A 13416-nucleotide genomic window follows, 5' to 3' on the forward strand; every position below is an offset into this window, starting at 1 on the left:
TATACTTTATGTTAAATTATATGCAGTTTCGATATAAATATTCAGAATGATATTTTTTATTTAAATATTTTTTTATTATAATCAATATAACCCGAGTTAAACCCATTTTAAACCACTGACTTTTCAACTATCCACAGATCCGGAATAATTTTTTATTTAAATATTATACTAATCATGACGTCTCATGACTTTATGCCTTCCACACTCTCCCCTTCACACCATAAATTCACTCTGAAGCTTGCAAACCACGTAACCAATGCTGTGACAATCAAAAGAGAGACCCAATCAATAAATTAAAAAGCGTTTGACAAAAACGTCGCAAGATGCTAATTTACTTTTAAATATAAAATCTTAATTTAATTTATTTTTTATTTTTATTTATTTTTTAAAAAATAGCCTCTATAATAATTACACATGTTAAAGAGATTTTGTTATAATACACATAATTAACTAGACATTTTAAGAAGACAACATTCATTTATTATAAATAATAAATTTAACTAATTTTTAAATATTTTAAATTAATTCTATAATTTTTTCTTAAAAACAGGAAGTAACCTTTTTTTAAAAAAATTTTATACCGTTTAAACATATATGCACACAAAAGTTAGACAATGGACATCGTGCGGTCACTAAAGTAATTTGCCGTTGACATTTTGCTGGAGGACGTTGATTGACATAATTCACATTGTCACACTACTTATAAAGTAACTTCCCATTCCGTGTGAAAAAGCAGACTTCATTTAATTGGCCCCACCAATATTAATCTAAACGCTTGATTCATCCAAGAAATTAAAAAACGAATTAATTAAGAAAAAAAAATCATCTACGCTTGACCAAAGCATAAAATGAATCACACTGTGTTTATTTGCTTGTGAAGTTTTTGTTCTCCACATTTTTATATTTTATATTAATTTTTTTATTAATATTAACTATGATTCACCTTGATATAACAACACAAATAAATTTAAAGAGGAATATATGAAATACCTAAAAAAATTAAACTTATGTTTAAACCAACATACATCAATTTTAATAGAAGAGGCTAGCTTTTATTTAAATACTCCTCCGGTCCTTAATATAAGACCCAATTATTGAGTTAGTTTTGATCCTAAATATAAGACCCATTTCTTATATTTATCAATTTTCTCAAAATTACCCCTACGGATACTCACTCAACCATAGTCAAGTGGAAGAGGGAGAGGAAGCATTAAGAAAGATGATTATGGTGTTTTAGGAAAAACGTGTCACATTTCTTATAATTAACTGACTTACCTGACTTCTTTAATCTGATCAAATTAGTTAAATGGGTTTTATATTAAGGACCAGAGGAGTACAATGTCTTAGATTTAAATCCATATGAATGCGCCCTTATTTTAAAATTTGACCCGGATTAATTTAAATTAATCACATTCTAACGTATACTAAGTTATTTGTTACTCGTTAAAAAAAACTAGCACTTCAATAAATTTAATACTTGCTCTCTCTCTCCCCACCAGCAAGAAACATTGCTAAAGCGCATCAAGATATTAGGCAAAAATTGTCACTTCTTTCATATTTGAATCATAGTATCATTTGGAAATCTCAAAAATCCATAATTTATATATATTATTTCAGGGATAAAATGTAAAAATATCTATGCCTATTGGTATCCTTAAGTCAGAAAGTATTGCAGTTTTTCCCATTACCATGCAAAAATGGTGTGAAAATCCCCCATCCATAATGAATGGCAGATGTTTCTTAACTAAGGTTTGTATGTCTCACATAATGTGTCCCATATAAATGGATTAGGAGCAAAATATCCATAAAATATTGTTCATCACACACTATTGACCATATTTGATTACCTCTGACCACTACTTGCCATCTCTAATCACTTTCCTTCCTCTCCAATCTCCTTTCCCACCCTAAAAACCATTATATCTGCTAATTAATATGAAACTTATTTTGTAATTCAATTTATACTAGATCTTCTATTAAAGAATAGAGGAATAGTAATCAAACATTTATGTCATTTGAAGTGAGCTCAATTAATAAGAGTAAAGTGAGGTGTGAGTAGAGATCACCAAGTTTGAACCCTTTAGAATATCAAAAGTAATTATTTATTTGCAATTTATTCATATTTATTTGATGTATTATAATTTCAGTGAACAAGATCTTGAAAACATACGTTTAATTATCACTAATTCAACACAATTAGTCAATTTCAGTATGTCCTAAACCAATATTTTGACATCTTAAATTCAATGATGAATTTAAATACACTGGTCCCACAGAATTTTTGACCCGTTCAAGTTTAAATACACTGGTCCCACACCTGTCCTCTATCTTTCCTTCACCACAGAATTCTCTTTCATCAATTTGCTTCCACTCCAAATAAACGACAGAACAAAGGCCTGCATCATCCTCACACACCTTATCATTAGAAGTCTCAAAAAAAAATTTAGAATTAAACAGAATCGTTATGTAAACACCTCAGAAACTTCCGTGTGCACAATATAATACCCACATGCAAAGACTCAATCAATAATCAATATTTGTAAACACTTGTTCCTGAAGTTTCCGTTTAAGGCTGCGAGGAGTCATCCAGTTGAAGCCATATAAACCAAAAAAGGAAACAAGTTGTCCTATCTTCATTTCTAGAAAAACGGCTTTCCTGCTTGCCCTTCCTTATCCTTGTTCAATTTAGAAATCTTGGTCTCCAAAAATCTTTGAACTTCCGAAAAATTCCTGCAAATAATTGGTTAGCTAGCATCTTCGTCATAAACTGCATGAAAAGTCAACATGTTCTTCGTTTGACAAAGTCAAATTTCCAAGTTCAATGCCCGCTCTAGAATCGATGGATTTCTTGCTCTGCTCGCAATTATTTTGTGTATAATAATAGTTCAAAGCTTGTACACAAAACAACAATCTCAAACGTTTGTTTTCAGATCAGCAGCCAAAAGGAGATGAATTACCCTTTCATTATTCCTGAAGCACTTCCTAGATTTTGCCTATTCTTTCTTCTGCTCAGCTCTTCCTTTTTCTTTAATGTCTATGGAGATGAGTCTACAAAAGGAGACAGTAAAGTTATACGTGTTGGTGCAATTATTGATGTTAACTCTCGTATGGGTAAAGAACAGCAAATAGCCATGGAGATTGGAGCTCAAGCCTACAATAACACATCAAAGACTCACAAGCTGGCTCTTTATTTCCAAAATGCCTCTAAGGAAGCCTTCAGAGTCGCCTCTCTTGGTAAGCAATCTCTAGCATTTGCAAAGGAAATTATTCGAGAGAAAAACCCTGACAAATAAGTCAGCATTTAAAGTACCATTTCTAATAATTTGGTTTCTCACTCATTAAAATGCTTGTAGTTTCTGCCCAAATTTTAAAGCTGAATCTAATAGTTTTCTGACCTCGGTGTTATTTGGTTGCCTTTACTGTAAACTCACACCTTAAATTTGGAATCAAAGTCAACATAGTATCATAACAATGCCCATCAAACTTCAAACAATTATAAGATATCGGGGAAACATTGCTACAATGTAATGACTGAATGATTATTTTCATTAATGATTTCTGGGAAGACCAAACTGAAAGTCAACCCATGTGTCAGATACAAAATTAGGGCATTTCTGAACGGATTTGAACTTGTCTATAGCCTTCTGGTTTAGTTTGTACAGTTCCCTCTTAATTATGCTAAACCTGGTTGCAGCTGAAGAGTTAATTGAGATGCAGAAAGTAGAAGTAATTATAGGGATGCATTCATGGCAAGAAGCAGCTCTGGTGGCTGAAGTTGGAAGCCAAGCTCAAGTTCCAATCATATCCTTTGTATCACCTGCAATAATCCCACCTTTGACGCAAAAACGCTGGCCTTATCTGGTTAGACTAGCTAACAATGTCACTGCACATGTAAAATGCATTGCAGATATAGTGAATGCTTTTAGTTGGCAAAGAGTGGTAGTAGTTTATGAGGAAGATGGCTATGTTGGTGGAGACTATGGGATGCTCTCTCTCCTTTCTGAGGCTCTTCAAGACTTTGGTTCACTAATTGAATACCGTTTGGCGCTTCCACCAATTTCTTTTCTGCCAGACCCAGGAGAGCTAATCAATGAAGAGCTGATTAAGCTGGTAAATCAAACTCAATCTCGCGTTTTCATAGTTTTGCACTCATCCTTAGAAATGGTGACTCATTTGTTCAGAGAAAGTTCAAAGATGGGACTTGTGGATAAAGATTCAGCTTGGATAATCTCTGAGAGCATAACTAATTTGCTTGACTCTGTGGATAAATCTGTTATTTCCTCCTATATGGGAGGGTCTTTAGGAATCAAGATGCATTACTTAGAAAATAGCAGTGAGTATCAAGATTTTCAAGCTCAGTTCAGGAAAAAATTTCGTGCAAAGTATCCTGAGGAAGATAACAGCAACCCAGGATTTTATGCTTTGCAAGCATATGATGGCATCAAAGTTGTCATTCAAGCAGTAGAAAGAATGGCAAGGGACAAAAGTAGCAGCCCAAAAGCTTTGCTAAGAGAGATATTGTCTAGCAGTATCAATGGTTTAAGTGGGAAAATTCATTTTCAAGCAGGTCAGCTCTTGCAGAATCCTATCCTAAGGATAGTTAATGTAGTTGGCAAGAGTTATAAAGAAATAGACTTTTGGACTCAAGAAAATGGGTTCACCACAAGCCTTCCTACAGGAAAAAGTGAAGAAAATGCTACTGCTAACACACAAAGTTTGGCGGGTGTAGTACAATGGCCAGGGAATTTGGAGAGAACTCCTAAAGGTTGGAATATGCCTGTTAAGCGAAACCCAATGAAAATTGCGGTTCCAGGAAGAACTTCGTTTTCAAAGTTTGTCAAGGTTGACTACGGAGAAAGTCCAGACCAGAATCAATATAAAGGATTCTGTATTGAGGTTTTCGACAAGGTGCTCGAGCTTTTGGAATATGATCTACCCTATGAGTTTCATCCCCTCAATCTAACTTATACTGATCTGGTTCAACTTGTGTATAACAAGGTAGCAATTCTTTTTCATTTAACCTTTCCTCTTTCCCTTAGAAAAAGAAAAGTAAAAGTTGATAATACATCATTTATTAGAGTTCTGTTTAAAAAAAAAAAAAAATAAAGACCATTGTTCCTGAATTTTAAGCAGCGAAATGTATGATCTCTTTATTCTGGGAACCTAATGTTTTTATTAAAACCGGTTCTACTATACCTCATTCAATTATTGTTTCCATTTCTAAAAGATAGTAACAAACACCTTAATGTTGCTTTCTAAAGTATAATTCTCTCAATCTAGCCACCACCCACTAATCGTTTTTCCTACTAATTTCTGTCTTTGCATCTTAAGCATGCAAATGGGTGCCTGTACACGTGTATACTTCCTAAATATATTTGGCAAAGTAAACCTTCAATTTGTGATACAGAGCATCATGTATTGTTAACTTTTGAATTTTGTGTACCATTTTGGTTCTACCTCACTGGACTAAATCACTTCCTTTTTGTTCTTTTGGTGGTGGAAGACTTATGATGCTGTGGTTGGTGACGTGACCCTACTAGCAGAGAGACTGCAATATGTGGATTTTACTGTACCATATGCAGAATCGGGATTGTCCATGATAGTTCCAGTGAAGTCTCAAGATTCAACATGGATGTTTATAAAGCCATTCACCTGGCAAATGTGGGCGGTTACTGGTGCAATTTTGAATTACACTATGTTAGTAGTTTGGTACCTTGAACGAGTACCTAATCCAGAGTTTCAAGGCAATTGGAAGAGACAGTTCAGCACTGCTCTCTGGTTTACCTTCTCCTCCCTATTCTTTGCCCATAGTAAGCATTGCTGCTAAACTTCAATGAATAGCATTCTTTAATTCTCTGCTAAAAGACCCTAAGCAATACTACATTGGATTTATTCATTACCCATTTTGTCGCGTCACACAGTCAGTATTATGAGTCCATATCAATGCTTATTAGTCCAAAAGTGTCTTTTGAGCTTGACTTGTTTTGATTAATCTTACAGGGGAGCAAATGCATAGTAACTTATCTCGCGTGGTGATGGCAGCATGGCTTCTTCTAGTTATGGTTCTGACCTCAAGCTACACAGCTAGCCTTTCTTCAATGCTAACAGTTCAACAACTGCAGCCAAATGTCACAAGCATCGAGTGGTTGAAGAGGAACAATGTGAAAATTGGTTGCGATGGCGACTCATTTGTTAGGACATACCTAGAGAAAGTCGAAAAGTTCAACCCAGAAAACATCATCAACCTAAGTAGTGAATACAATTATGATGATGCATTCAAAAGCAATTCAATAACAGCAGCTTTTCTCGAACTCCCTTATGAAAAAGTATACATAAGTACTTATTGCAAGGAATATTCTGGCTCCGCACCAACCTCCAGATTTGGAGGCCTAGGCTTTGTAAGTAATAATCGGTTTCCATATCTAACTTTCCTTGTCCTTCTCAAAATTAGGAACAAAATTTGGATGCAATATGTTTTCTGTCATGTTATAATAAACATTATTCATCTCCCCTTACATGGTTATTTAAACATTTAACTTGGATTTTCCTTATCAATCACATTATGCAGATATTCCAAAAAGGCTCCCCACTGACCAAAGATGTTTCTAAAGCAATATTGCAGCTTTCAGAGAGGGGAGAACTAACCAACTTGGAAGCAAAATGGTTACATCGCTCAAACGAGTGCACCAACAACTCTAGTTCAAATGATACTCAAAGTCTGAAGCTTAAAAGTTTCTGGGTTCTCTTTGTCATTTCTGGGGTCATATCAACAATTTGTTTACTATTTTCTATCATTCAATCACAAGGATTTTGTCAGCTAACTCAAAAAATCGTTGAAGAAGGCAATGGACCCACAAGTGATGTGACAATGTGGATAAGAACACTTGAATTAGCCAAGCGGATTTATGGCAGAAAGCTTATTCAGGAAACTCACTTGTACCCGCCCGATATTGGGACACAAGATGTAACTGACTGTTCTTCCAGATGGGACAATGTCAGTACCACTGATTCACCTATGCATCAACAAGATACTGCATCCCCAGCATCAACAGCCATTTTGCTCACTTCACCACAACCAGAGACACCAATCGAAACCCCTGACAATAGATGACTTACAAGAAGGAAAGTGTATCTAACTATGAGAGTTCTAGTTCATGATCCTATTATAGGAATGTAATTTTTTTTAAGGTGTGAACAGGTATGTTGTTTATACTAGAGTCAGAAGTTTTTGATGTCTGTGATTGCCATATTTAGGTTCACTAGCGCGCTTATTTAGGTTCACTTCTTCAATTACTAGTTTCCTTTTGAAAATCCCGTGTATATAAGTCAGAAAGAACTTTGTGTTTTTACAGTCCTGAATTTACTGTCATCCGTGAGCAGCTACTAAATCTCCTTTTGCCCTTATTGTGGAAAACAACTGCTGGAATTTTTACTCGGATCACAGTTCTTTTTATTACGTCAAATTCAAATCTTCATTTTGTTTACTTGTATATTTTTAAATTACCGCCATTATCCTTTGTTAAATTTTCCTGGTTTGGTGAGTGACTTACCGTAAGTAGTCAATGAGAGCATCAGGTTTAGTTTGGGAAAAGCTTCCTTACAGATTACGTAACCTTAAGAATTCTAATTGTAAAGCCTAGAGGAAATTCACCCAGGCTTATATCTACTTTGCTAATATCTTTACTCTGGGAGAAAGTGTGACAGCGAACTTGGTCCACAATGAATATGAAATCTCATGATCATTTGTAATCTAATCAGAACTTCCTCTGACAGAAGTAACCAAAAAAGAAATTCTCTGGCAAAAGAATTCCAGTATAATAACATCTCCGACTTGTATGTTATACATTTCCGTGAAACAAAATCAGATGCTTTCTACAATCAAAAAGTGAATCAAGTTTACCCCAGCCCCTGCCTCTGGCCCTAGAACGACCACTTCTCCCACCACTAGGTAATCCTTGCAGTGCTCTATTAGGAAGTTTAGTCCATCTGAATTCGTAAGCAAAAATAGTTTAGGGTCACAGTAGTAGACTCTCATGAAAGATGATGAGAAAAGATACTCATAAAATGTTATATTTACAAAAACTAAAAATCGTCCCCGGCCGCCTTTGTTGAAGAAGATGCAGCTTTTGTTGATTCTTTCCAAGAAAGGTTGATGTTCTTATCTCAAATAAAAGAAGGCGCCTTGGAGTGTAATGGCTGACCATGCAAATTTGAAGGGGAGAGAGAAGGAAGAATAAAATATCAGCGACTAAAATACTCTATGCATAAGCAGGTACTACTTCTGGTCTTAAAGATAAGATCCACTTAGTAGTGCAATTGGCATTATAAAGTGAATCTTACGTTTAGGACTAGAGGTAGTATTTTAAAGTCATGCTAAAAGTTGCATGGTGCACAATTAGAGTTGTACTTTTAAAATAGTGAAAAACATAAGCATGGTGCATAATGAGAGTAAAGACAAAGAACTATCAAACAATAAGATTAAACTCTCAATTTTTCACTTCACTTCTTATGTTTTAGCAACTGCCATTGATTTGTTGTCCACAGCCGTAACCTGATTTAACTTCTTCATGGTAGGCCGGGTTAACTCCTTAGTGTTATTTAATCTAAGAAAAGAAATGACCAGAACTAAGACTATTACACAACAACCCCACAGGAAGAATGTACAGAAGGCATGGAATTTTTGCAAAACAATAAATCAACAATAGAATTGCTTAATTGCAACTATTCATTATTTTCACTTTTTCAAAGTCATAGCAAGTTTGTAACAAGATGAAGGACAAGATAACTATTCAAACATGAATCTCTTCTTTGGGTCTACTTCACCATCCCTTTATGTGAACAGGTTATAACCACTAAATTAGTCTAGTAAATTCTCGATTGGCTAAGGGGTGATTCTCCTCTTTCTCAAACAGTCAAATCCAATCACTGATACCTCTTTGTCAGTATTATGATCAGTCTCAAGACTTACTTTTTATCGTTGTTTTCCATGTTTCCATCTCAGTCATTCCCTCCATATTTTCTGGAGAAAAATAATAATAAAATAAAAATAATTACCTTCTAAGATTCCAACGTTCTACCTAAGTATAGTCTCTTCTTTGGTCTGACAAAGAGTCAAAGACCAAATGGCCACATTTCAAATTGACTTCTATTTATATCATGCATGCTTCCCACAAATGTAATAGTACAAAATAAGCCGTGGGACATGTACCTGAAAGCATTAACAATAACTCAATAATGTTAATCAAGGAATCTGCACTTGCACATGTAAATAAAAAGTGAATCATTTTCATAATGCAAAATTAAAAGATTCGTTATTTATTATGTGCATATTTTCAGAAGAAAGATAATACCTCTCAGTAAAATCCTGCTAATGCTCTGAAAAGTCCACCCCAAGCCTATCAGATGGGTGGCCAGTAACAATCTTGTAACCACATGAACTATTTTTGGCATCAGGAACCTACATAACAGTCAAAATAAATTCACAATAGCTCAGAAGTAAACTCAACAGTGTAATATTTCTGCAAGGCTGATACAATTACCCTGTGAGCTACATGATGATATGTGCATAACAAGCACTCAACATAAGTGAAATTCATCTCTTCTCCAGTCTTTCTCCATGATACGTATTTCTGACAGAAGGAAAGAAAACTGGTTTAGAGATGAAGAGGTCAAGAAAATAGGCATTGTTAAATCACCTTAAAGTTGTTGTGAGAGTATCATGAATTTAAAATTAGGCCTTTTTTTGAAAAACAGATGTAGACTAACAATGTAAGGTCCCTATTTTATAGCAGTGCAGTCTAATTTTTTGGGCTTAAAACAGTGTGGCGCACAAAGTTCCTTGCTGCAGACAAAACAGGGCCAGTCCCATTTTGGGCTTCATGTGCACAATTATAAGCTTCCAACGATGCCCTTTAATTGCACACACATGTAATGCCAAAAATGAGACTAACCCTAGTTACAGCAACAGGAACTTACTTGTGTCACACTGTTAGAAGCCCAAAAATGGGACTTGTTCAGAGGGAGAAATAATCTCAGGTCAACTCAAGTCCACCCGCATTTGCACAATATTAACATGAGCAAACCATCATGCTGATGATGGTATGAATCATTTAAAATAAGAAAGATGAGAATTCAGAACCAAACAATTAAAGTCAATTATTTCATATATTATGAGCAATTATCTTTTACCCAATTCAGATCTGAGTTCTTTGTTTCTGTCCTGACCGATGGTATCATACAATGAATCAAACCTCGTAGGTCTCTTACAAAAAAGGGATATAATCTCTTATACAAAGTATCTTAGCATAGCTTTAAACAGCCGAATCGAAATACCAAAACACATTTATGCTTATATATTATATAATATTGTATTCTAGTTGAGGAATCCGTTATCATGTTTGATGTTGTCATGTTTTTAATTGGCATATAATTTCTTCAAGTAAAGTTCAAAACAAAAAGAGAAATCCAACAATAGTTGTAATTACACATATTACATACACACACACATATATATATGGTCATATATAACTTTAGCAGATTCTTCTCTCCTAGCTTAACAATTTCCCTTTTAAAACCCAAGTGAATGTTCAAGGAAAGGAAGCATATTACTACCAAACTCATCAGCGTCCACATGTGTTTTGCCTTAGCTTCACCGAGTGAAAACCCACAAGTCCGAGTCATGCAAAAGCAAGCAGCCAAGGCTTGAGAAGGAAATGAATGAGTGAGACAAGAAATGCGTTCCCCACAAATTTAATGCCCTCACAACAAAAGAGACTTGACTAGAAATATGTGCTTCCAAAGAAATAACAAGTGGTTCACATTTGATGAGGCTAATAAAGGGACTCGTTTATTTATTTATAGCTAGTGGGGTGTTTTTATTTTGCTGCACATGCACTGCATTTAAGTGCTCATGCAAGAAGCCTTGCACTTTTCATTGCGTTGGGTCCACTCTTTCATCTCTCAGCTCAATGTTGCTCTGCAAAAAGTTCATTTAAAGCTCCCTTCAATCTGACTCTGGCTTCCTCTACTATTACCACCCGCTGCCCCTCCTCTACTTTTAAACGTCATTGTTTAGCGTGTAAAATATTTGATGTTGGTTTTCTTTTTTGTTAAGTAGTATTTTTCTAATAGTACTCTATATCTTATGGTAATATTTGGCATATCCAACATCTCAAGGCTGCTCAGAGTTCACTTTAACTCTGTTGTTACTTTGTCCGCATGTTTTCCATATAGTTGTTTTAAGTTGTGCATTGTTAGTTCTATCCGCGGGTTTACAGCGATGCAGACTGGTGAGGTGCGGGGTTAGGAGCCTTTATAGGAAAATTTGGTCTTTTTAATAAATTTTTTTTATAATTTCAACGACCGTTAAATATTTTTTTAATATATACCCATATTTAATAACAATATGTAGTAAGAGAATAAAAATTAATATGATGTTGAAATTTAATATAGCTAATGAAATAATATTGAAAATCACTTAAATTTTATGACATTTTTAATATTTTTAACTGTTTTTTATTTGTACATGTAAATTATTTAGTATGTTCTTATAATAAGGATATGAGTAAGTTTGTTGTTATTCATCAGGGCTTTAGTACAAGTTACTTTTAGTCGTCTCAGTATTCTATAGGATATATTCTTCTGATCTTATTTGTAGAGTAGAGAAAAAATTGATTTTTTAGTCATATTTATAAGGTAGAGAACAAATTTTCATACGAATGTATGATTTCATCTTTTATTTATTATTGTATTGACTTTCTTTTCATAGGATATAATGTACATTAAAATTTTGTTACTAAAAAACATAAGGATAAAGTTGAAAAGTTATTGAATTTTAACGGAGTGTTAATGTAATTTAAGATTTTCTTGATCTGTATAAAACATGTTGAAAATGACTTATAAATAGAATTAAAGAAGTATATTTGTTCTTGGAGGTGTTATATTATGAAGATAGGCGATGCTTCACTCCTACAGTTGCTAGGACAAGGGTAAATATGTAAAAAAATTATCTCAACTTACATAAAAATATTTTTGTAAGTGTTTTTAGTGTTTTTTAAACACTCTGTGTAGGTTTTGAAGATCTATTATGTTTGGGTTTTTTTGTATCACTTATGGTTCTTAATATAAAACCCAATTAATTAATTTAAAAAAATTAAAAAATTACAAAATTACTTATCTATAGCATATATTACATAATTTTCTACAATACTTACATATGTGATTAGACTAGATCAATTTATAAATTAGGCAAATTAGTTTAGATAAAAACGATAAATATAAATACTTAAAAGTAATTTAGTAACTTCTTTAACCTCTCCCAAATTAGTCAATTAGGTTTTATATTAAGAATAGGAGGTAGTATTGTTAAGATCCAAATTTGCGTTGTCATGTATTATGTCTTATTTTTAATATAAGAGATAGTAATGAAGAAATTCAATTTTCTAATATAAGATTTTAATTTACTTCATTTCTAATATTTATCTATTTTGCTCTCAAGTAATTGTCATGGTAATTATGCATGTTAAGAAGTTTTTACAAAAGAATAATTTTAATGCACATGATTAATAGAGAGATTTTTAATAAAAATAACATTTATTTATTAAAAAAATTAATTTAACTAATTTTTTTAATGCCTGTAAATTAGTTATATAACTCTTATATTAATATCAACTGAATGTAATATCCTTTTATCTCAATGAATTAAAATTTAAAAAAGTAAATTAATAACGATAAGTTACATTGATAGTGAGAGTTAGTCATAATAAAAATTTAAAAGAAAAACTTGATATTGATACATTGGGATTCGTGTTGACAACCTTGTTCTCCTCAAACTACAACGGCATTCACACACTTTTATGAAAATGAACGCCATTAATTATTATGATGTGTCTGTCTACAGAGAGACTCATTAATCAATTTCAATAGCCAACTATTAGAAGGAATCATATTTACTAGAACATTACGTAAACCCATGTGAATGATCCTCATAATCAAACACATTTTCATTTTCAATTCTATCATCAATGTAGTGTAGCGCCGATTGCATTATTGGACCCTACCTACCTTTTACCTCCTTTGTTTTTCACAAATAAGTAGTGCCACTAATGACTAATTTAATTGTTTAATCTAACGATGCTTAATTTAACTTGAGAAGCAAAAATCTCTTTGCGTACTTTGGGACTACTTGGAACAACTCTGAGATGCACAGTACTCTTTTCGGTTCTTATTATAAGCTTTAAATAACTTATTTATAGATAACAAATAATTAGTTAAAAGTAATTAAAAATAATTAATAGGTTAGAAATAAATTTTTATTTTCAAATATACCCTTATAATAAATAAAAAAATGATGCAAGAAAATATGTGGAAAAATCTGATGAGAGAAAAATAATTAAGGACAATATTAGAAAAAATACA

At 33.2% G+C, this 13416-nt stretch overlaps 1 protein-coding gene across 1 annotated transcript; it reads left to right on the plus strand.

The window, feature by feature from the left end:
* Positions 1–2749: 2749 nt before the first annotated feature.
* On the plus strand, positions 2750–7469 carry LOC114724383 (glutamate receptor 2.7). Its single transcript, XM_028910719.1, has 5 exons — positions 2750–3234; positions 3695–4998; positions 5504–5810; positions 6001–6398; positions 6569–7469. The coding sequence occupies exons 1-5, from the start codon at positions 2949–2951 to the stop codon at positions 7109–7111; spliced, it is 2838 nt and encodes a 945-aa protein (XP_028766552.1). The 5' UTR covers positions 2750–2948; the 3' UTR covers positions 7112–7469.
* The last annotated feature ends 5947 nt before the right edge of the window (positions 7470–13416 follow it).

The sequence above is a fragment of the Neltuma alba genome, unplaced genomic scaffold (assembly GCF_004799145.2).
Source record: "Neltuma alba isolate B1F8T4 unplaced genomic scaffold, ASM479914v2 tig00012185_pilon, whole genome shotgun sequence".
Taxonomy (NCBI): Eukaryota; Viridiplantae; Streptophyta; class Magnoliopsida; order Fabales; family Fabaceae; genus Neltuma; species Neltuma alba.

Bases quoted from the DNA above. Each gene is read 5' to 3' on its own strand.
- LOC114724383 (XM_028910719.1), top strand. From the start codon at position 2,949: ATGAATTACCCTTTCATTATTCCTGAAGCACTTCCTAGATTTTGCCTA. The intron at 3,235-3,694 runs GTAAGCAATCTC...ACCTGGTTGCAG, and splicing joins CTTCAGAGTCGCCTCTCTTG to CTGAAGAGTTAATTGAGATG. The intron at 4,999-5,503 runs GTAGCAATTCTT...TGGTGGTGGAAG, and splicing joins TTCAACTTGTGTATAACAAG to ACTTATGATGCTGTGGTTGG.